Source organism: Anser cygnoides, chromosome 1 (genome assembly GCF_040182565.1).
Source record: "Anser cygnoides isolate HZ-2024a breed goose chromosome 1, Taihu_goose_T2T_genome, whole genome shotgun sequence".
NCBI classification, from domain to species: domain Eukaryota; kingdom Metazoa; phylum Chordata; class Aves; order Anseriformes; family Anatidae; genus Anser; species Anser cygnoides.
The window spans coordinates 86,079,948-86,103,709 of record NC_089873.1 but is presented as its reverse complement, the minus strand read 5'-3'; the positions used below and the strand labels follow the sequence as shown (position 1 = coordinate 86,103,709).

At 34.7% G+C, this 23,762-nt stretch overlaps 1 protein-coding gene across 7 annotated transcripts in view; it reads right to left on the bottom strand.

The window, feature by feature from the left end:
• The window catches only part of CADM2 (cell adhesion molecule 2), a 666,627-nt gene that overhangs the window by 225,320 nt on the left and 417,545 nt on the right, over nt 1–23,762 (bottom strand). For 4 of the 7 annotated variants that reach the window (XM_048071686.2, XM_067001482.1, XM_048071688.2 and 1 more), the window contains exon 2: nt 9,601–9,627. The exons of the other annotated variants lie outside the window; for them this stretch is intronic. In XM_048071686.2, coding sequence (XP_047927643.1) covers nt 9,601–9,627 — 27 coding nt within the window. The remainder of the gene's footprint in view (nt 1–9,600; nt 9,628–23,762) is intronic. 7 annotated transcript variants of the gene reach the window in all.

The following is a 23,762-nucleotide window of genomic DNA, read 5'->3' as shown; positions in this document are numbered from 1 at the left end:
AAACCTATGGTTATGCGGAATTGTTGCTAAAGCCAACTATAATACATTCTTTAAGTACTTCTGATGCACCACACACAAAACTTATTATGTAAGCATATGGAAATAATAATTACTAGAAAAAGCACATGAAGAGAAGAGCTGCCCCTCTCGTGAAAAAAGGTTGCAGTACTCTCAGCAAAAGTTAACAAATGAAAAGCAAGCCTGTGGGAGATGGATTGGATGTATCATATCATTCACAGGCACCGATATAAATCAGGAGTTTACAGTCTTACCTGTGTTTACACAATTTAACATAGCACGGTTACAAATATATATATATATATATATCAGAATTTGGCAAACTGACAGTAACTTCTCACAGCAGCTGTGAGACGCACTGGGACCTGCAAAGTCTGGGTGATCTTCTCTCTACTGGAGGCTGCTGCCAGCGCCCACAGGACTTGCAGCTATCCTTCCAATTGCTCTCCTTCCAATTCCCCACCCTTCTGACAGCTTTTGCATTTATTTATTTATTTATTTATTTATTGTGTATACCTTAATTCTCATGCTCAATTACTTATGAAGTCCTTCTGTTGTGTTACAGCATTTTAATGATTTTTATAAACTTGGATAACAAAACTAGGAGGTTGTTAGACTGGAATTATGCCTTTTAGTTTGTTAGTAGCTCTTCAGGGAGCCCATGAACAACAGCATGTTGATATAACAGATGAGAGCCAACATTTACAGTGTTTCTTTGCTATCACTAAATCTTCTATCATTTTCAGAGAAATTGTCCTTGTGTTTGCCATGTTCGTTCTTTTTTTTTTTTTTCTTTTTTTCTTTTTATTATTATATTTAAAATATTTAGCTTCCAGACCTGAATTCATGGAATCAGGCTCCTAAAAAGGAAGATTTTCTCCTTCCTTGGGTACCGCTACTAGCATACTTTTGGCTACAGCAACCTGTGAAGAACAGGAGCATCTGCTTGGCTTTCTGGGAGCCAACGAGTTTCCAAAACATAGATGACTTAGGTTCCTACTTAAATTTGTTGTTACCGTCAATAGGCCAAATGAAGTCACGGCTCTGGTACTTGAGCTGAGAAGCTACAGAAAGGTAATACAATGCTGTTGGTTACTTTTTTAAGAGTTGAAATTCATTTTATCAACTTCAAGGAAAACACGCTGAGTATTCTGCAATCAGACGAGCAGTGAGCGAAGATGCTAATTCTGGATCAACAACCCAAGGTGCATGGTAAGCAAACACTGCCTATTTCTCTCCACCACCTCTAATGATCTATGGGAACTTGTGGACAATAGATCCACATCAATAATCCCATAGCTGTTTCTGACCAGACCAGATTTCTGAGGTGGTCGTGTATGAACAGCACAGAAATCCCTATGCAATACTCTACTCAGGTGTTTTCCACTACTTGTTCCTTATATGCAGCCCGTAATCTAATTAAACTGTGGGGAAGACCCTGAAGTTCCTAGCCCTTGACAGAACGGCAGAGCAATGCAGACTGTAACGCTACCTTAGAAAAACTTACAGAGATCCTCTATAAAACAAAAAGGGCACACATGGAAGTTTTACTTTCCTTTCATCTGTGGCTATGCCTAGTATTAATATGCCTGAACCACCATAACAAGCTAGTATTAATACACAGCACCAAATGATAGCAATAATAGGAAATCCTCAGCCATTTAACCACCACGTTTCAATGACCAACATCTACGAAAGGAAAACCAATTCACTGAAGACCTGATCTCATCCAAAGATTTAAGAAGCAGATCTTGAGAAAGGAGCTAGTCTTGGAAGAGGATTTGAGAGAAAGAAAACAAACAAAACCGCACCAAAACTAAACAAAGCCAAACCCTTTCCCTTTTTTTTTTTTTTTTTTTTTTAAAAAAAAAGCAACCCTCCACTGCCTTTGGTTAAAAAGAAAGCATATTGGAACAAAGTCAAGCCTGGATGAAAAGTCGGTGCTTTTAAAAAGCATCTACAACTATCAACAGAAAAATAAAAATCAGTGATCAGAGGGACATATCTGTACCAATTCTCCAGCATTTAGGTATTATTATCAAATCCCTATTTTCTATCAGGGATTTTCTCTTGACAGAAGTTGAAGAAATCTAGATATTTGGGATAAAGGCAAATCCACAGCCTGTTTCAGAGCAGCAGCACCATCCAACCACCAGGCATTAGGAAATCATGGTCACTAGCTCTACTGCATGTAACAATATCCTGAACAGACCTTGGGTACTCACTGCATCCATTCTTTTTATTGTGCCTAAATGTATATTCAAGACTCTGAAGCAAAGTGTTTTATCTGGCTGGAATCTGAAAAAATAACTTAATTGGGCCAGCACACAGCAAAATGCAACTGCATCTCAAGTATTTACAATACCTGAATATCTGAAATGCAATGTGCTGCCCATGAAAATTCTTTTCAGATAGCCATAAGGGCTCAGTGGTCAATATCATGGCCATATTTACAACAGCACATCCATTTAGATGGTAAATAAAGCATCTAAATTTTCAACAGAGCTCTATTCAAGTATGGCAAGCTCTCCTAATAATCTGCTCTTGACAGTCTAGTCCCAAATACTTAACAATCAAACAAGGACATTTAAATTGAAAAAAGCAATTGGAATTTATATTAATCATTGTGGAGGGAAGAATCACTTATTTGAAAGCTGGGGAATAATAAATGACAAAATGCTTTAGTCTATGATAACTGGGTCCACCTCAAAAGGAAACATCCTCCCTATAGTCACTCTCCCATGAGTGACAAGAATGGAAACAGATATTACCTTACTCTATTCCAAACTCTTCTACAATGGTTATTAAACTATCTAGCCAAGAAATGACTGACCTACTGGCTCAGGGTAGGTGTCTCTCAAATGAATAGGGCTTGTCAACAGCAATAGCCTGCCCCTACCAACCTCTTTTCACTAGGCTTTGTACTTTCCTTTGCTATGTCTGTGTTGCTAGAGCTGCTTTATCTCATTGTGACCTACGATTTTCATAAGCATGCTACATTGCCAAAACAGCTGCTTTGTTTACATCTATTCTGCAAAATATACTGAAATAAAATGTATTAAAGGGAGTAAAGAGCACATACAGGATTGTGTAATTGCTCTTTCCAGTGCTGCTAATGTAGTCCATCAATCTGAGAAAGGAAAAGGCAATTCATATTTTAGTGGTTTCCTTAGTATGTAGAGACCTTGAATGGCAGAAGAATTCTGGCTGGAACTACAATGGTGAGCATTTGGACTGTGTGTACACAATATTATGTGGAAATCTCAGCTGTCTTAATATTGGAAAGATCTTACAGATGCTAGGGCCAAGTATTTCCCAGATATAATTGGAAAGGGTAAAGAGCAGTCAGCAACTTTGTTAAGAGGTATTATCATCATTATGATTCCAGCTTTCTTCCTCCGAGGCTCAGCTAGAGATTGTAATAAAAAAACAAAACAAAAAAAAAAACAAACTGTATTTTGTGAATCTTCTAAAAACCCTCAGAACTCAAATACTTGCTCTCTCTTCCAAATCTCTTTTGACAAATAGCATATACAATGCACTGAAATAGATATTTATGATTTTTGAGATTCTAATGTGATTCTGATGTTTTATATTATCTGATGGTATATTGAAACTGTGAAATAACCTATTACCTTGATCTAATGTGAAATTTTTCATTTAAGAGAATTAAAAAAATACATATATATATATATATATATTCAGAGTCTAACCGTAAGATTGAAAATTTCATATCCTTTTCACCGAAACAGAACAAGAACTGGGGAAATGGAGTAACATTAAGGAAACAAAACCAACCGCCTACCTTAATTATCTCTCTCAGATACCTCTGTGTAAATATTGATAGCAAAGTGAGAAAGGAGGAGCAATATGTTTCATGCAGGCCTACAAAGCCCTTCTTCTGCACTCGTAAGGACACTTTCAAATATATATATTTTATGCACTCTCATCACAGACAAGCATCAAATTTTGTTCTTCATCACTACTGCCCTCCCCACTAGAACTGCTAAATATGAGAAAATTCTGGCCTTAAGTGCTGTGAGAAATCTCACAAAGGAATACTGTGGCAGACCTCGATATGAAATCCAGACCTTTGAAACTTACAGGTTTAGCCACTGGACATGATTTAATCAGTAGAGAAAAGCACTGGACTTCAGAGGTTATATACTGGAAGCAGTGACTAAACTACCGGGGAGGGAATACAGAAGAGTCAGTAAAGGAATGGTTATTAAGGCTTCATTAGTCTCATTGTTCTCCCCCCATACGTATAGTCATTTATAAATATCAAAGGAGATTTCACTATTTTAAAGTGACATATGAAAACTCTACCTTTAGAAGGTGAAACTATCTTTTGAATAAAAACACCAGGAGAAGATTTTAGAAAGGGAAAGCTCTTATTTCAATAGCCCTAGAAAATCTGTAAATTTTCGGTCCGCTTCAGATCATGCTATGCTACTACGACAGCCTTAGCAAGTTTTTTGTAATGACCTTGTATTAGAGGTGGAATCTGACAAGTTTTCATTTCTACATGTCTCAACAGTGTAAGCTTGTAACCATAAATAAATGTTCTTTCAAACTACCATGAGTTATGGAGTTTCCCTAGGCTCTATATTGGATTCACGCTTTCAACATCCATACACTTCTACCAGTTTGTATTTTTTGACATAATGGTGTAATGTGTCATGCAGATGATACCCAAAGTTATCCAACCCTCAATAAAAAAATCTGCAACAACAGAGCTACCGCCTGACTGATGTTAATAACTGAATAGCTTAGAATTTTGTTAAGATAATGCAAATAAGGCGAATAGTAGTATTTGGGTCTCCTTTATGTACATTTATTTCATCCTGTTCTTAACATGGACGGCTGCTGTGTTACTTGCTTGATTTCAGGATAATTTTACCTCTAATGAGAAATATGTTTGACTAATTATATGTACTTAAATAAGGATCTAAACCGTACGCATTCCATACATGGAATTACAGTCAACACAATTTATCCTGGTTTGTCTCATTTTAAGTCAAAACAACAAGATGAATTAAAACTACTATTTACCAACAAAGCAAATATTCATATAGAGCAATGCAATAAATCTTATCATACGCTGTAAGAAAATCAAAGAGATGGTTGGGCAGAATTTGACCATTGATGAAGACCTTGAGAAATAAATTGATTCCTAAGTAAAAGATCATGTAAATCCATTTAGGTGCTACGAGAGTGTATTTGCCCAACATTCTTGCCACAATCCCTCCTGACTGAAACTTCAAATAAGCTGATGCCAATTTCATTGACATAATGAGAACAAACAAAATAAATCAAGAGAATAAAGTCTAGAGTCTTTGCCTGTTGGATAAGATACATTTAGACAGAGTATCAACTGCTATGATGATTTATCTTAGAAATTGAGATGTAGTCTTTAAGCAGCACTGTTGAAGCTAAATTTAATTTTGTTTCTGACCCGTCTCCATTTTAAAAGCAAAGCAGAAACAACATACCTCTGCATTTGTAGAGGAGCTGACAAAGAAAATGTGCTCTTCTATGGAACTCAAAACTAAGGACAATTTCTTTAGGACACAGATGCAATACAAATCAAGAAAAAGATGCATCTAAAAAATCCCTTGGATATGCAACAGGCTATGGAAAATAGTAGCGTCAATACCAGACTGTAAAAGTAAAGTAAAATACGGTGAAAGGCATTTACGGTACTTAAAAGGGTAGTATTAAGTCAGAAGAAAACTTTGGAGGTATCAATAGGACATACACTAGAACACACACAAATACAGCTTTTACAACAATTTTGAAGAGAGAATATAGCGTTATGTATATATAGGCATATATATGTATATAGAGAGTAGGTAGTACAGTAGTACTTCATTATGAGAAGTAGTGGGACTATGATATGAATGTGACTTCTCCAGGAGAAAACTAAAAATGTAACTACATACACAGCTACCATGGGGGAAAAGAGAATGGCAGAAATAGCTGCTAATTCACTGTGGTTTTATAGATTGGACAGTATGAATCTTGCAATGTGAAGGCAGTTACACATTCCTCTCTGCAAACGGTCTCTTCCTGGGACTTGAAACTCTTCTTAGAAATTCGCTATTTCTAAACTGAGGGTCTCGGAACTCTGAGAAACAGGAAACAAAGTCTCGTTTCTCAAGAGACAGACAACAGAGATCTTTCTGGATGACTTGCTTATCCTCCTGCAACAGTAGTTGGCTTCACTCATCCATGCCACTCCCAATATCAAAAGAACCATCACAAATTCGTATTTAAATTTGGAAGGATTATAAAATCAAATGTCTAGCTGCATAAGGTTAGTGGGGCAGCTATAGAGATAACATCATAATATCAGCTGATGCTGAGTGTATCAGAGAAGTGAAAATGTGGAGCACAGAATCCCATTCCTCAACTAATTACATTTGAATGAAGACATTTGGCCTCTCTCTTTCACCTGGACTGAAAATTGACACATCATTAGCAGCTCTGATAGGACCAGCCAGCCTGCAAACCAGTGCTAACTACTGCCAGGAGATACCTGCAACAACTCTGTCACCAAAATGTCAAAAATGCAGCTTCTTAAGAGGTCAAGAAGTCTTTATACTGTTGCTTTGATAGAGGAAAGGCTCATTTACAGAGTTCATGTTAAACAAATCTGATCAGGTGCACTAAGGAACAGTCCTTAAAGTATTCATGCACTGAACAACCTTAGTCAGATAAGTCTGAGATTCTTCAGAAGATTTTGTACCCTGCTTCATCAAATTCAGTGCTATGCATGATCCTCTTCCTGCCTAATTACCCCTTGCTCTTTCAAACCCTTCTGAATGAGACTTTTTCAACATGTCAGAAGAAAAGTTCAGTGCATCCTGTCCTGAATAGGGATGTCCTGTGGCACCATCTGTCCAATGGCAGTCCAAATCAAGTCTTCCTTCCATGCAAAATCCAAGTATCTACCCTTCCGAAGCCCAACAAAAACACTCATGAAGGATCTTCTAGGTAACAGAAAGCATAAGAAGGAAGTAAGAAAACCACAATAAAATAAAGATAGTCCAAATTTCCTAACCTGAAGCCATAGAAATTTGACCTTTGAGATACTTCAATTTGACTGGAAGGCTCTGAGCAACCAGATCTACGTGGGCCTTACTTACATGGTCACTTGGACCAGATGACCTGCAGACCAGATGACCTTCCAACCTAAACTGATTCTGTGCCACAAAGTAAAGGTGACTAAGAGAGTTCAACAGCTGTCTTACAGCACTTAAAAAAAAAACAGTCTTCAAAAAGTCTCAGAAAACACTTAAAGAGAACACTGAATGAAATGTTTGAAAACAAGGGCTCTGATGTTCTGCTTACAGACAATCCTAAAAGGAACAACAACAACAACACGGAGACCAGCAGGTTTACCTGCTGGGTAAATTATTTACTAATAAAGTGCAAACAAAATTTCAAGACAAGTGGTCACATAAAATATCACCTCCTGAAGTGCTCTAGAGCCCTCAGATTTCAGGGTGGAGACGAGCACTAACTTCATCGTGGTGAAAATGGCAGCATAAATTCCAGACTTCGGAAAGGAAAGATGAAGACCCATGAACAAGATCATAGACATAAAAGTGCTGGATTTCAGGGAGATAAATTCCAAAAGAGAAACTCCTACTGCAGTGAAACATTCCCTCAGTTCTGAGTTGCCGTTTCCAATGCTGTATTAGACAACTGCCTGCCAGTGAAGTGTTCCGCTTCAAAGGGGGTAGGAACAGATCCCTTTTTACTGCTTAGCCTGAGCAAGATGAAAAAGCACTAAGAGGTCAGCTACTTTATGTCTTCCACCGCAGGAGGCTGAGAGATGTGTCCTATGTTTTGGGGTAAAAGATATGACTGTTGCAGGACTGAGTTCTTTGTGGATATTGGTTACCTTTGCTACAGGGCTGTTGAGGACCAAAGAAAAAGCTGATAACTTCCTGGAGGCACCGTGCAACTGAGTTAAGAGGACTATGAAGATAATGCATAGCTACTGGTTACAAGAATTACTCTTATTACAATGTCAAACCCATTTTCTATATATAGTTTCAGTTGCTTATTCAATATGCATGTGCAATTCTGAAATAAGGGTGTGTTAATCTCCATGGATGAGTGGGGCCCATGAGTACTTCTGACTCATTTTTTAATTCCTGTGCCTCCAAGGCAGTTTCTGTTTGAATGGCACTATATGGGTACATGAGGTAATTACTGAATACTTATAAGATTATGCTTATTTGTGCTGAAGGTTTGCTTCTAAGGATGTTTTTTTTTGTTTGTTTTTCTGTTAATTTTTCTCATTGATTATGAAGGTCTTGAAACTCCTGATCACTGTTACAGTGTCACAGCAGAGTATATGAGAGTATTAGAAAAGAGTAAAGAAAGCTTCATACCATGCATAGACAAATATATGAATTCTGTTTTATCCTCTGCCTTTGCTCATGATATCCAAAGCATGCAAAGTTTGAGGAAAAAATTCAACAAGGAAACACCACACATGATTTTACTGAGAGCCATGCAAGGATTTAAAAAAGAGAGCTCTATTTTAATTGCTATTTAATTACTCTAATGCATAAACACCACCAGACATATATGTTTTCTTTCATTATTATTGTTCTATATCTTCAAGCTAGGCAATGTATATATCTGGACTTAACGAACACTGTAAACGTGGGAGTTCTTAACTTCTGAATTACAGTTATTCAAGCATAAGTATTTCCCTTAAAATCTGATGGTTGATTATCAAGAAGCTCATCTTTATCTACCAGAAATGTTAGATAAATTTCAGTAAATTTATCTTTTCGGATTTTCTCTGAAAATATATGTTCATGGATACATACATATGTATGCATATATAAACATGTATGTATATGTTTACATGTATATGCACATAAAAATACTTACTATATCACTGCTTTGTTGAAATTCAGGAAATGGTTTTGCCACAATTGACCTTACATGATTAATTCTGAATGGTTTATTTCTTTGTCACACTGATTTGTGACAATTACCTTGGGAGCTTGAAGTCATAAATCTTGATAAAGCTTACAGTATGCTTCTATATATATTGGTATGTCATCAGAAACAGTGATGATCATTTTATACTAGTGTGAAAAGATGGGGGCTGCTTTGGAGACACTTATTTTCACTTTTGTCTGTTCAGATATTTATGACTATGTCTAGAGATAAAAATTATAAATTCCATTTACATATTTATGAGCACTTGTATGTAATATCCATATTTCTATTAAAATACCATCAATATCCCTATCTTACTATAACGCAAGTCAGAAATCTAACTAAAATGCACTTGGTTTTACCTTTCACCTAAAAATCCCCTACATTTACGTGACCAGCCAAATGTAGTATGAATAGACAGTGATAACTGATAAACAGTGGTAACAGTATGCACTTAGGGACAATTATACAGTTGAAAAGACTTATCTATTATACCATAAGATCTAAAAATACCTTTCTCAGTTTTGAGATACAGAAAAGAAAAAGTGAGATAATATGTGGGCTGCAGAACCATGCAATGTAAATTGAAGAGTGCAAGCAGAAACTCACCTCTAACTTTGTTCTTTGTAGCAGCCACTGGAAGCAAGGAAAAGATTGCACAAGAAGAAGAGAACAAAGATAGATTAGATAGAAGTTTGAGTAAGTAAGAATACACAGAAACTTTATCGCTATTGATTCAAAACTAACAAACGCTGTTTCTAGGATTATTTAACCTATTTGAGACAGTACAGTTCTATGAGATAGTTCAGATCTATGATTCTGTCAGAAGACCTGTACTGATACATTTAGAAAATATATCACAAGACGCACTCAAGAAGCATGGCAATGAGTGGAGAAAAATCATGTACCATTAATCACAAATAGGTGAGAACATACGTACACAGATTCATGAGTTCTATAATGTACAGCACAATTCACCTTGCTAAAAGCTCATTCTGAAGCACCTACACATCATACATCAGTCCTTTATTCCTATTTCTTGAAACATAAATCTCCTGTGAAGCTGATTAAAAAAAAAAAATCAGTTAAACTGCAGCTACTCCAATTATTCATACACTATATCATTGTTTTATCTTCATTGAAGTGTGTATCTTCAGATTGTTCTTGCACCCTGAGCAAACATCCACTCATTAATGAATATGCAAATCTAAGGGAGCAGACAATATTTTAGCAGTGATCAATGTTCCAACTCGGAGAAAATAGAGCAGACAAAACAGCTTTTCTTGTGTCCCCTGAAGCAACATGGCTACTAACAGCAAAGACACAACATGGTCATAACAGCAAAGACAGGAACTTAAAATGTTCTAGTATCATCATTCTTGTCTCCAAAATCAAAAGAATATTCTTCTGTTTTTTGAGGCTCACGACTAACATTGCTGATACACAATCAGAACCCAAACTGAAAATAGATTCACCATTAGCTGTAAATTACACAAAAAGATACTATCTATGTCTTTTACATTCTCATGTGCACTCTGAAAATGAATTCATTCAAGAGTACTTTCATGAAAAAGGAAGCTCAGAAAAAAAAAAAATCCTAATTCCTCTTCTCCAGTCCTTGTAAAATGGGACTATGGGACAATTCAAAGGCAGATATACTTGTGACCAGAACACAGAGAAAAAGGAGAAATATCATACACGCTTTCTGCTCTCTTTGCTCATCTTGTTCACACCTGTAGGTCGTATGTATTCTTTTTTTTTTTTTCTTTCTTCCACTTCCACCTTTTTTCTCCAGAGTGGTGTGTCACCAATCAGTTCTTACTAAGACAAATAAGGAGAGCATGGCAGTGAAGGCCAAGTTACCATCAATGTAGAAATTTTTGAAAAAACAAACCAAAACAAAAACTTTTAACCTTATGAATGCATCCAAAAATGGCAGTTCTCTAGATTCCTATTTTTCTTCACTGGCCCCACTCTCTACTTCCAGAAGCACTATTCTGCATTATCATTGTTATGCTGGCCACGAAAACAAAATAAAAGCAGTCCTGTCATGTCTGAAATCAACAGTACTCCATGGAACAGCTCTGCTTTGGAGAGGTACAACAAATGTAGACATGTTTGCTGAGTTACAGTCTTACAGTTAATTTTCCATAACACTATTTAACAAGACATACCTGAAAAAAATCTTACATGCACTAAAAATCACTTGAGTAGTAAACAAAATTAATGGTGCCATTCTAATTTTATAGTAAGTGAACAGTTTCTCCTTCATGCAAGTATAAGTTGATAATGAATGCATAGAGTTCATCAATCTTCTAATTTTCTTATGCTTCCCCTTCTTTTGCAGTCCGACAATAATATCCACATGAAGGCATTATAACTTCAAGCCAGAATCATGATTTAAACCTAGAGGAAACCCCCTCCAGGTAATTTAAAAGCAACAGGTAACTTTATACTTATATCTAATAATTCAAAATACAAAGATACATAAAATACAGAAATGAAAATTTTATATATATTTTAATCATTTAGAAAAAAATATACATATATACACATACATAATGGTCACACACAAATTATATAGATATATGTACATATATACATGCATATTAAAAGAATCCAACAATTTTATGATTAGATAGCTTTATTTTGAAGCAGGAGCACTAGATAGAGAATTATTGCCTACCATGTATCAGTAAATAAAGAAAAGACGTAAATGAGGTTGTACATTATAATTGGAAGTAGGACAGGTTACTAAGCTTGTTAGACCAATTATAACTTTCTGCATATTCACTAACAGAGGACTGGATGACAGTAACCTTCTTAAAAATGTCATGTTCGATACTTGTAAGTTTTTCCATTGACAGCATGGTCCAATTACAAGTCAATTCGTAAAGTTCAAACTGCACAACAGGCAAATTAGCTAAAAATTGTCTTTCAAAATATAGTTCTGCATACTGAAGGGAGCTAGTTGGAGCTGTTTCCATCACTAGCCTCTTTTTTTGTTTTTTTTTTGATATCTAGCGTAAGGGAAATTTCCCGTTCTTTGTTATCGTTGATGTTGGTACTTCTTTTTCCAAAGGTGAAATATTTTTTCTCTCTTCCCTTTTTATTTTCCTTGTCACTATGTACAAAGAGATGCTATATTCAAACTATATGTTTGGAAATTTTTATCCATCTTTTCACCTTATTAATACAAGAAAGGTCATAGGAGGAGACAAGCAGAGATAAATGCTTTTAATGAGCATCACTAACACTGAAAATTAGCAGAGGGAGGCTGATGTCTCAGTTAGAGCACCAGAACTGGGACAGCTCAGCTTTTCATGTCACTGAAATCAGCGGTAAAAGACCTATGGGTTTCAAGAAATAACCTTATTGTTGTAATATCTACATTTGCTTTCTGACTGTCCTCAGCAAGTCAGTTATTTCTCTGCATTTCAAACAACCACTTGTAAAATGGGGATGAAATATTCTTTGTTTCCAACTCGACTTCCCTGCTTGATGACTAAACAAGCTTTTCAGGGTAGTGAGTATCCTTCTTCTTGAAGTAGTATATTTTCAGGATACTGATTTAATTTGAAATCTCTGTAATATAATTAAAATGGATTAGGAGTGGCCAGTAATTATTTACACGTAACAAGGTGACCTAAAAACTGGAATTTATGTTATTTGTCTGGCATATACTTTACTTGGCTAAACTAACAAGCCAATCAGGAAACAGACAAAAAAGAAAGACAACTACATGAAATATTTCCCCAAGTTCAGGAATTTCTTTAAAAACCTGAACACATTTCTAAGCACATTTTTCTTTAAGCTACTCTGCCTTATCTTTCTCAGGAAATTGATTCTGGATAGGGAAGTATACTACAAAAAATGTGAACAACAACCTTCGTTAGAATTTATGGAAGTTTTTAAGGACTGAAGAAGACAACCAGACCAAGAAGAAAAACAGACCAAATTCTCAAAAGTCAGGCTGAAAGTCATGACAGACCTACTAGATTTCTAGGTAATATCAAATAAATAAATAAATCAATAAATAAATAAATCTTGTATTAAACTTTGGTTCTATCAAGTTTAAAGGATATTTTATTTTTGGAAGTCTCTTCTGGTCAGACTATATGCAAAACAAAAGGGTTATTTGTTACTAGGGAAAGGTCTAGGAGTGAGAGAGTCAGAGAACAGCAAGAGTTAAAGGTCAGAGATCTCTGACAAGTTCTCTCAGAGATCAGGAAAGGGGATGAAAATTGTACCATGTCCTGAATCATGACAGTTAATTGTCACATAACTAAGATTTTTAGGGCATCTTTAAAACAGAAAAGCATTTCTGCTATATCTGTACTGCTGAGACAATGTTTTTAAAAATCATTGTCTGTATGTAAAAAGCTGGGTTCAATTCTAAAACACTGTAATATAACCCTGCTCTCAAATATCAATAACATTGTGTTTTATTTTTTCTGTGATATATCTTTCTGACTCTTTGCTTCTGTATGCCAACAATTGTTAAATTACATTCTTTGATAAATGGTGGTTACAAGTTGTTCAATATTTTTTCCACTGTCAGCTGTCTCTATGCTGTTCAATTTTGTGGACATTTTTAGACAGATTTGATATAGCATTTATTTTATTTTTCTCTTATATGTGATTTATTATTTGATTTGGGAATTTTTCTTTAGAAAAAAAAGATGTCCTTCCAATTACTTCAATAGCTCAATAAAAATAAAAAAGGGAAAAATATTTCTCCCAGATGTCCAGTCTATCTAACCTTTTATTTCAGAAAAATAAGAAGAAAAAGAAAAATGTTTGAGGCCAGTGCCCTGTTCTTATTTTATATATCTATTATATGTATTAAGAAATCAGCTACAGGAAAAACTAGTACAATATCTAAATGTTATAATGACTAAATAGCTCTTTGCAAGAAAAGAAACAAGATGAAAGTCCTAGTCATAAAGCACATTGCATTGATTTTGTCCTGAATACAGCAACCTACAGTTCCAACAAATCTGGAAGCTCTCTCACCTTCAATAAAAATTAAGACATCAGCAGGCTATGGGACAGACATATTTATTCAGCTTCTACTGTACTTCTACTCCAGTCTTAAAACCTTTTGCGATGATGAAATACTAAAATTAACCAAAAAAAAAAAAAAGTAGCACATTCCCAATTTTCAAAAGAAAAGGACTAATTTTTACACTACTTAGTTTAGAATTCTCCTTTTAACTTTATGACGATAATGACAACAATGGAATTTTTTTTCCCTTTGGACAAGCTGATGGATTAATCAGTGGTCATTTAGGTCACCTAAATGTCAGCTCTGCTTCTCTAACTGGAAAAGCTCCTCTGTGTGACAGAAGGCTTAGTGGGATCATTTTCTCAAGAGAGTAACGCAAATTATTAGGCTGTCACAAACTGAGTAAGAGACCTGTTCAAAGCAAAGATTCTGGTATGTGCTGTGTGATCTCACATTTGATAGCCTTTATTGATACTGCACATGCATTTTATAGTGAATGTTCTTTTTTATACTTAAGTTCTAAACACTCTGCTCACGGAGATTTCAAAAATATCAGCGGTACTAGCAGATATAATCAGAATACATATAATCCTATATTCATCTCTACCTGTATAACCATTAAAGATCTATGTAGCCATGCACATGTAATTATATGCGATTTAAACATGTGACCTATATTTATTCAGTCTTTGCATCATGTCAATAACACAAGTTCCAAAGATAACATCAGGTAATTTCCCTCAGAAAGATATACATTTAATGTATTAAATTCATTAATGGATCTTACAAAAATAAAAACCATTCTGGTTCTGAAAATTTAATAAGTTTTTCTTGTGGTTTAAGAGAAAACCTATATAAATATAATATATAAAACCATATAAAAATATATTATGTATATAAATGATATAAACCTATATACAAATAAGATCATATTGTATATGTGTTATATACTAGGGATTATGCATATATATAGTGATTTGTAATTGTTTTTTGTTCTTAGAACATAAAACATGTTCTAGAAGATAGAGTTGAAAAGGGGACAAACCCACAAATTTGGAAGGGTTATGAATGTCAACCACTGCAACCCCTGCATTTGAAGCAGCATGAATTATGTTAGGACTGCTCCTAACATACTTCCTAACATGCTGTTAACATCCCTGGTGACAGACTCCAAGAGCTCTCCAAGTAATCTGCTACAGTGCACAGCCTACTCAGTGGCAACTTGTTTTCCTGCCATTTAAATTAACCTTCATAGACCAAGCCAATTCCTTAACCTTTCTCATAACTTCCATAAGTATAAATAACAACAGAACATGCATTTCTTTAATATAACGTTTTGCATATTTGAAGACTTATTTATCTTCTGTGACTGAAGAATCAAGTTCTTCCACTTTCTTATTATATGCTTTCCAGCTTCCTCTTAATTCTCTTTGTCGTGTCTGCCCCCCATATTTCCAGCAATTTACCTACACTGATCTAAAATCAGTTAAGATATCAAGCTGAGGTGGCACTAGGGCAAGGTAGAATAACTATTTATGAGGCCTTCCACCTATCTCTTTGGCTATGCACTCCAAAGCAGCACTGAGCTCCAACAGCACAGCAGCACACTGTGTTCAAGACTACAATGACCCCTTAGTACTCCTCTCAGTATTGTTCTACACCCACCTATTTGCCATTGCAGTTTCACATATTTATTTCATCCTTTTTGAATATGGGAGCTCACACTAAGTTTTAACCTATAGGTTATATAGCCATATAACCATATAGCCAGACATAAAAAAACTTCATAAGCTATCATGCAGACCCTAATGACAAAACACTACTGCATATCACTGCATCTAGCAAACCTACAAACATGACACTAGCACATATCTCTGGCAATAACACTCAACTCTTCTGTTATTAAATGAATAACAGAAAATCAAACACAGCAGCTGCCAGGAGTGTATTATTCACCGTGCTCTGTGAGAAACAGCAATGTTTTGAGAAGTTGCTTTTAAGGCATACTTTTCTGTATAGAACATGGCAACCCTAGAAACTTGATAAAATTATATTTTATGTGGTGAAACTTTGAAAACCAACATGAAAAATGAGCAGATATTCCAGCATTTTGGTTCTCCGCTCACCCTACCACTCTAAAATTCAATGCCAGATAATGAACAAGTATTTTCTGTTATTCAGAATATTTCCTTTCCAGCCCAATAGAAAATAGATTGGTAAAATAGTAATTACTGAACCTAGATAATGAGAAGCAATTCATAAACTGAAACGGAAAAGCTAGAAGGACTGTAAGCATCTTTCAAACTTACTAATATGATGCTAAACGCTTTAAGTATTTTAAAACTGAGACTAGATTATCGCATGCAATGACTTTTATTATGTGATACTAATCACAAAATATTGAAGAACACGCAGCTCCATTTTCTTTCTGAAAAGGAGACTATAAATATAGTAATTTTGTTCTTGATAATCATTAAAACTGGCATGATGGAGATTAGCAGATGCATTGTATAATCTAGACATCACTAGAGTTCAGGATTCCAGCTGTAGCTGACTCATATTAGCAGTCAAAAACACATAACACAGCACATTACTGTATAGTGAAACTTGAAGATGATAATCATGCCCTAAAGGCTCCTCTTAAAGGCATCTAGATAACATGATTTGCCTGTCCCCAAATGCTAACTTTATGCACATTATAACACAACTGGACATATAACTTCTACTAGCATTGCAAGTTGCAAGGAAGCAATTTCAGCATGAGTTAAGTTACTATAAAACGTTACACAAATTTCACTTGCAAATAAATAACATAGATTTTAAACAAGAGTAAATACAATTTTTAGATTTCGTTTCATCAAGGTAACAGAATCTTTTAAGAAGTAACTACAAAAACAACCCTGAAGTGGTAGAATGAACCACTCCAGAAGGTTGTGAGCGTGGTTCTGTGAGGCAGACATACAAGTGCTTAGTTCTGTCCTCAGATAATTTTACAGGTATTTCAAAACTTAAACCAAGTATTTGAAAAACCTTAATATTCATTCAGCACCTTAGGTGAACTACCACAATTTTCCAAATGCTCAGCTTCTGTGTTTATGTCAGGTCTCCAGAAAGAGCAGAAAGGCATAGTCCGGTCCTGCATGGATACACTTTGCAAACTGCTTAGGAACAAATGGGCTGGTGTAAAGGACTGTGCACAAGCTGCTGCTTCCTTCTCCCACCTGCAGATCGGTGCATGCCAAACACCTCAAACTGCTGTCTCCATTTTGCTCAATCCAAGAGCACTCTGTGACATTTGTGTTTCATGGTTCTGAGAGGTTTTTTGTTTGTTTTCAATGTATATGCTATCCTACATTATTAGAAGAAGATATTTTCTGAGCCTACTTGCTTATATCCGTTATTTTCCAGTCACAGCCTACAGCTCAGATAACCCAAAAAGCTTAGAGAGTTGTTGTGTTTGAAAATAAGCCTTTCCATAACCAGCATGGAATAGGAAACTTATAACCGTGGGCAAGAAGCTACACAGACAGATAAACTGCCAGGGCTCTCCTTATGCCACCTGGACGTACAACTAATTTACCAGTTCACCTACTGCAAACCCTCAGGAGGTGGAAAATGGCTTTCATTGCACACAGTTACTTTCCTTATATTGAGCTTTTTTTTTTTTTTTTTTTTTAAGAATCACAGCCCATGGGATCACTGCATAAAAAATATTACATCACACGTCCATAATAGATCATCTGTATGAAATGTTTTAAATGTTTTCTTAATAAGGTTGGAGTATGCATTAAAGGACAGCAGCACAGCTGAAGCTTGTGGAAACAAGTACATATCTTAGCGGATACAGAATTAAACCCTTGAATAGAAAAATAAGATTTTCTATTCCCCAAATATGATTAATTTAGGCTTTTACAGGTATTAGAAGACAAACTTAAGAAAGAATAACAAGACACATGAAAAATACTATAATAAAGTGCAGAGCTCACTGATAGGATTTTCATAAATGGGTATCAGTAAGTATGTTTTGCATCTAAGCTCTTCTTCGGTTGAAGAATGGAAATTTTAGCTGTGACTTTTCAGCAATGATTTTACTCAGCCTTTAAAAATTCTACATCAAATTTTTGTCATGATCCACTTGCAATCATCGCAGTTGTCAGGTCAGGAAGTATACTGGGAAGCTTTACTCCTTTGTCTTGACCTAATAAATTACAGCCATTCCTCTGTCTCTGACCAGAAAGTAGGTTTCAATACTATGGAACATAACTCCTTTGGAACTAGGGAGGGTTACATGACAATTTTAGGAACTTTAAGATACCTTCACAATTGAGGGAACATACATAATAATCCTGAAAATAGATATTCTTATGTGTAGAGAATTATTTGGTGAAATTTAAGATGTTTCTGTTGCAATTACAGATATTTATTTCAAGTAACTGTATTAAGTATTGCAGATATTTATTGCAAGTAAGATCGTATTGTTACACACATTAAAAGTATACATTGATTTCTAAAGAATAATGAAACAAGTTTTCAAAGAAAGTTTTCATTTATCAAAACATCTCAAAAATCTTCAAGCTCACCTGTATAGTAATCAAAGTATAAAATATAATTATACTTGAATACAGGATTTTGTATTTTTATGATAAAAGTGGTGAAGATATAATACCAACTCAACCATGGTGTTTTGTTAAAACCCTTAAGTAATAAAACAAAAGCCATGCCAAAGTGGTACCAACTACACTTGAAAACACGCATTTTCAAATATATACCTAGCCATTTACTCTTACAAACAAGGCAGCAAGATGCATTCTTTTCTATATAAATTATTTTGAATTCTAAGCTACATACGCTGATGCACAGGATCTTCAAAAATAAGTGTAGGTCACGTAGAAAGTTTATATATAAAGATGAATTAAAATGGACAGATGGCAAAAGGGAAAGTTCTTCAAAGTCAGCAAGTAAAACTAAAAAACAGGGAGTCAAAAAAGAGAAAAACAGAGATAAATTGATGAAATATAAATAAATAAAAATAAATAAAGAGAAGGTTTAGGGAGAAGAAAGGGAGAAGACTAGAATTAAAGATCTGGATCAGAAAGCTTAGAGAACCAAATGTGTGCAGAACATAATACACAAATCTCAAAATTCTGAACTCCAGTCCTTTTCAGCATTTCAGTATTGAAGAAGAATTTCTAAAGGGATAAGAAATACAGTATATAAAGAGATAACCCATTTAAGATTCTAAAATAACTGTAAATGAATACTTAGCATAACCGCATGATGAGAATTTTGTTATTAATAATGACTTCCTTACTATCATTATGAGTAGTATCTGATTGCGCTCTTGCTTCTAACACTGCAACAAGGTTGTTACATCACTTATCTTAAAGCAACAACAGAAAAAACAACAACCCTTTCTTATACATGACAAAAAATCATGTATTTCTTGCACTTCCTATTTTTCATTATTACTTCTCATATTTATTTCTTTCCACGTTAGTGAATACTCTCCCAGATTTTAAAAGCATATAAATGTATACCTATTTATATAAAAATATAATATATATGTATATTATACAATATATTTCATATCTATATATTAGATATTATGTATTGTTTCCATATATTATTTTAATCGATAACCATGTCCAATTATATGAACATATACCCAATACACATTTCTTTATTACATATATTTATATATATATAAAACATGTATTATGCTATATAAAAGGATATATAAAGCAATATATAGCAAGACTACACAAGCTATAAGCCTCCCTATTTTCTTCAAGGTTTCCTTGTTTTTTTCCCAGCTTGGGAATACAATTTGATATACGATACATATGTGATATATAAAATAAAAAAGTGTGTTTATACACATACATTGCTAAATGTAAAGTATAATACATGTTGGTACACTTGAACAGCAATGAATGAAATCAATTTAGAGTAATATGCATAGTCAAGTGAAAAATGACAGATGAGAATGCTTTCATAGCATACTTTTGAGAAACTTCTGAACAGAATTGTTTTGTGAAATTAGAAAAAAAAAGTAATTGTCTACAGGAAATGATGCAATTCTTGGACCAACCCTCTTAATCATGACTTCTGTAGTAAAATATTCTTATTACTTCCATAATGAAAAAACAGTTACAGAAGACATGATCTGTGAACCATACATATTTAACTGAACTATAAAACAAAAGCATGTTGAGTCTTTACAGTATTTTGATTCATAAAATGAGTTTTATAACGTCCTGAAGGAAGAAAAAAAAAAAAAAAGACTCAAGGTATAATTCAGTAACACAAACTGAAGCCTTTCTGTAAAAACAAGGAAACAAACTCTAAACTAGCTGAGAAGGCGGACAAACAAGTTACTACTGGATATTTCTAACTTATTCCTTGGCACCTCTGCCAACATTCTAGACAAAATTATTACATAAATACAATGAGCTAAAGGAGCCCTTTCAGATGAATAATGCACATATATAGTGTCTAGCTTCAGTCATTGCTGGAAATCAGGGAAACATTTTGAAATGTCACGTTTGTAGCAAAACCAAAGAATTCTGAGACAAAGGAAGTAAAAGGAGTTTGGTGTTGCTATTTTGGTTTTGCTGTTGGAGCACAGCCAAAAGAGATTTGTAGTTTAGTGAATGAGCAGCAGGAAAACCTCCAGCTGTGAACATGTGCTCTGTGATCTTCACCCAGGTCCCTAGCAGCTAGCCAGGTAGCTCACCAAATTACACCAACATACTGGGGAATTGCCCGCCTCTCGGAGCATCCCAGCAGAGACAGTAAAGACACAGGCTGCTCCACTCTTTTTCTAGGAAACTGAAGAAATCTTTCAAGAATAAGTAAATTTCTGAGAAGTTCATACATGCACCTCATTTCATATTCGGTGCACCTCTTCCAGTTTAGAAGAAGTCTCACATGCAGTCAGTCACAGCATAAATAGAAACTGGCATCAGAACTACGACTACTCCTCCTTAAAAACCTCATAAACCTTCTCTTCAAAGAGGTTTATGAATAATGTGAACTAAATAATTCATGGCACTGCAGATGCCAGTCCAAATAGCCCCTTCCTTTTTAAGGTTTCAGTTTGTAGATGTGTGATCAAAAGCCTTCATCAGTCATGATAGTGGCATTTGTACTCACTCCAAACAAACCGCATTTGCATCTGAATGTTTTTCATTGAAATGAGAGATATAATATGCAAGCCAAGTCCCAACTAAAAGGCGTTTTACGCTATTTAAATTCAGTCAAATTAAAGGCTGAATGCAACCTAAAAGGTCTACTCTCAGAACAGTAATTTGACACATAAATAAGAACCAGTTTTTGTACCTCAGCACTTGTCTGAAAATTTTGCACAGCATCTTAGCAGTGCTGCCTCTTCAGGAATCGGAAGTCCTGTATATAAAGTAATGAAGTACACAGAAACTTAACGCACTGCCACCTGTTCAAAGACTTCACATGTACACATTTACATAAAACCAAGTCAGTAAAACTTATTGCTGTATGAAGGCAACATCAACTTTGTAGGAAGGTCTTGATTTTTACGTTCTTCAACAGTTTTAAGAAAACTGATACTTGCCTAATGCATCAAATTTTCACCCTGTTTTATCAACCACATTTACTAGTAAGGTGAGGATCATTCTTGGTCACATCCATTGCTCAGCTTTACTGCTACATAGAAAAGGACCACAGGTAGACTCTCATGACATGAGGACCTGAAGAAACCACAGCATAAATAGCTCAGTCACTGCATATGGAATGGAAGTCACTGTAATTTCACCTTATATTTCAGGACACGTTGGCAAGAGAAAAAGCACTAGGACCAGATAAAAATTCTTGTTCTTGCCAAGGGAAATAAATACAAATCTCATAAATTGAGGTTAATACTCATTTTAAAAAGGCTATTAAGAGCATAAAATGACCTTCTGTTACGAACCTTGGTGGGGATGAGCATGATAATTCTTTTTAATTGCCAGGGGATTTTACTGTAAAGCCACTAGTTTTCTCACTTTTTTCATTTCTTTTCTAAATAAGACAGTCTTCTGATTGCATTTAGCCGTTAAACAGGCTAATGAAAGATGGAAAGAAGGAAATTATTACGTGTTATTCCATATTGAACCAAGTCTCACTTGAATCTTTTAATTTGAAGTATACTTTTTTTTTTTTTTAATAAAAAATAGTTTACTTTGCAGAAAACAAAACCCTATGAACTAGTTATCCAAAGTGCATTGTATAAGTTGAGGTTTTTGTTTTAAAACCCTTAAATTTAACTATGTGATTAGTGGTTGCACCATATACAAGATACACTACCACAATCCCAATGGCATTTATTATCATTTATATTCAATCTATTCAAATATTTAGAGAGAGACTGATTTTAAGGGATCACCAATTTTGACATGGAAACACATTTATGTAAATAAAAACTAATAATAATTTAAAAAAAAAAAAAGAAGAAGAAAGAAGATGAATGTACTCTAGAAATCAAGGCAATTCCAAAGCATGAAGGTACAGGCATCACAGGAAAACAACAAGGAATGACTTGTGGCAGACTAGCACAACGCAGCACCAACACTGTGAATGCTAATGAATAAAGCTAACGAATAACGCTGGAGTATCATATATTGGAAGATGACACTGATGAGGGCAGATGCAGAAAAATGATTACCAACTTCAGACCCCTAGAGCAGCAAGAATGAAATCACATCCTTGTGTTCTGGGAAATAAAACAGGCAACTTGGATAGAAATAAAGACAGCCTTTAATTATCTAAAAGTAAATTGGGAGCAACCCATGATAATTCAGAAGTGGTGTTATTATAGAACACAATGCAGAGTTAATTCAGAAATCAGTTTGTTCAAAAACATCAACAGCTGGGTTTAATAATAGACACAATGAATCAGAAATGAAGAAAAGCTTGAGACAGAAGATTATTAAGCAATTCCCATCATACTATTAGATTTACACCTAAACGGTTGCAAAGAATCTATATGTTAAAATTATTTAAATAAAGGAAAACAATAATTTAGTTATTATAAAATTATCTAAATAAAGGAAAACAGTTATCTGGATTGATGTGCTGCAAGAGTGTCAAAAAATAAATGTCTACATTATTTTTTTTTTAATGTGTTGTAGAGATATCTGGTAACCCTATTAACAGGGCAAAAGGTAACTTTTCCCCTTCCTTTGTTATCTTTAATATAAGAACTAGAACACGGCCTTGACACAACACCAAAATATCACTTGAATGACAAAGTGCTATAATGTTTAAAAATAAAAATAAAAGGTTTTAATTATACCATGCTACATTCTGGTATTTCTATTCATATTCAGTAAGGTCTCCTCCTGAAAGTTCTCTCAGCAGTTTTATAATTCCCACAGCATAGGATGCTTAAATTCCATTACATCTGGGAAAACATGGAAAGACCATAATCATATGATTAGAGTAAAGATAGTGAAGATAGTATTGGCAAAGCAAAAGTAGTAGCTGGCTGCAAATTTAGTAGGAATGACTGGATATTTTATTCACAGAATTATAAAGTTAAACTTTGTACAATGTATAGTCTAATTTTAAATATAAAAAGTAAATATACGAAGCAAATAATTTAAAACCATTGCTCCATTGAGAAAATGAGCTTTTTTTCCCCTTCCATTAAGGAAGGGAGGAGAATAAAGCTGTGTTCTCTGGGCAAATCTCAGCAACTTTGTATCCTTGAAGGTAACCAGCTAACCAATAATCTTTCCAGGTATAA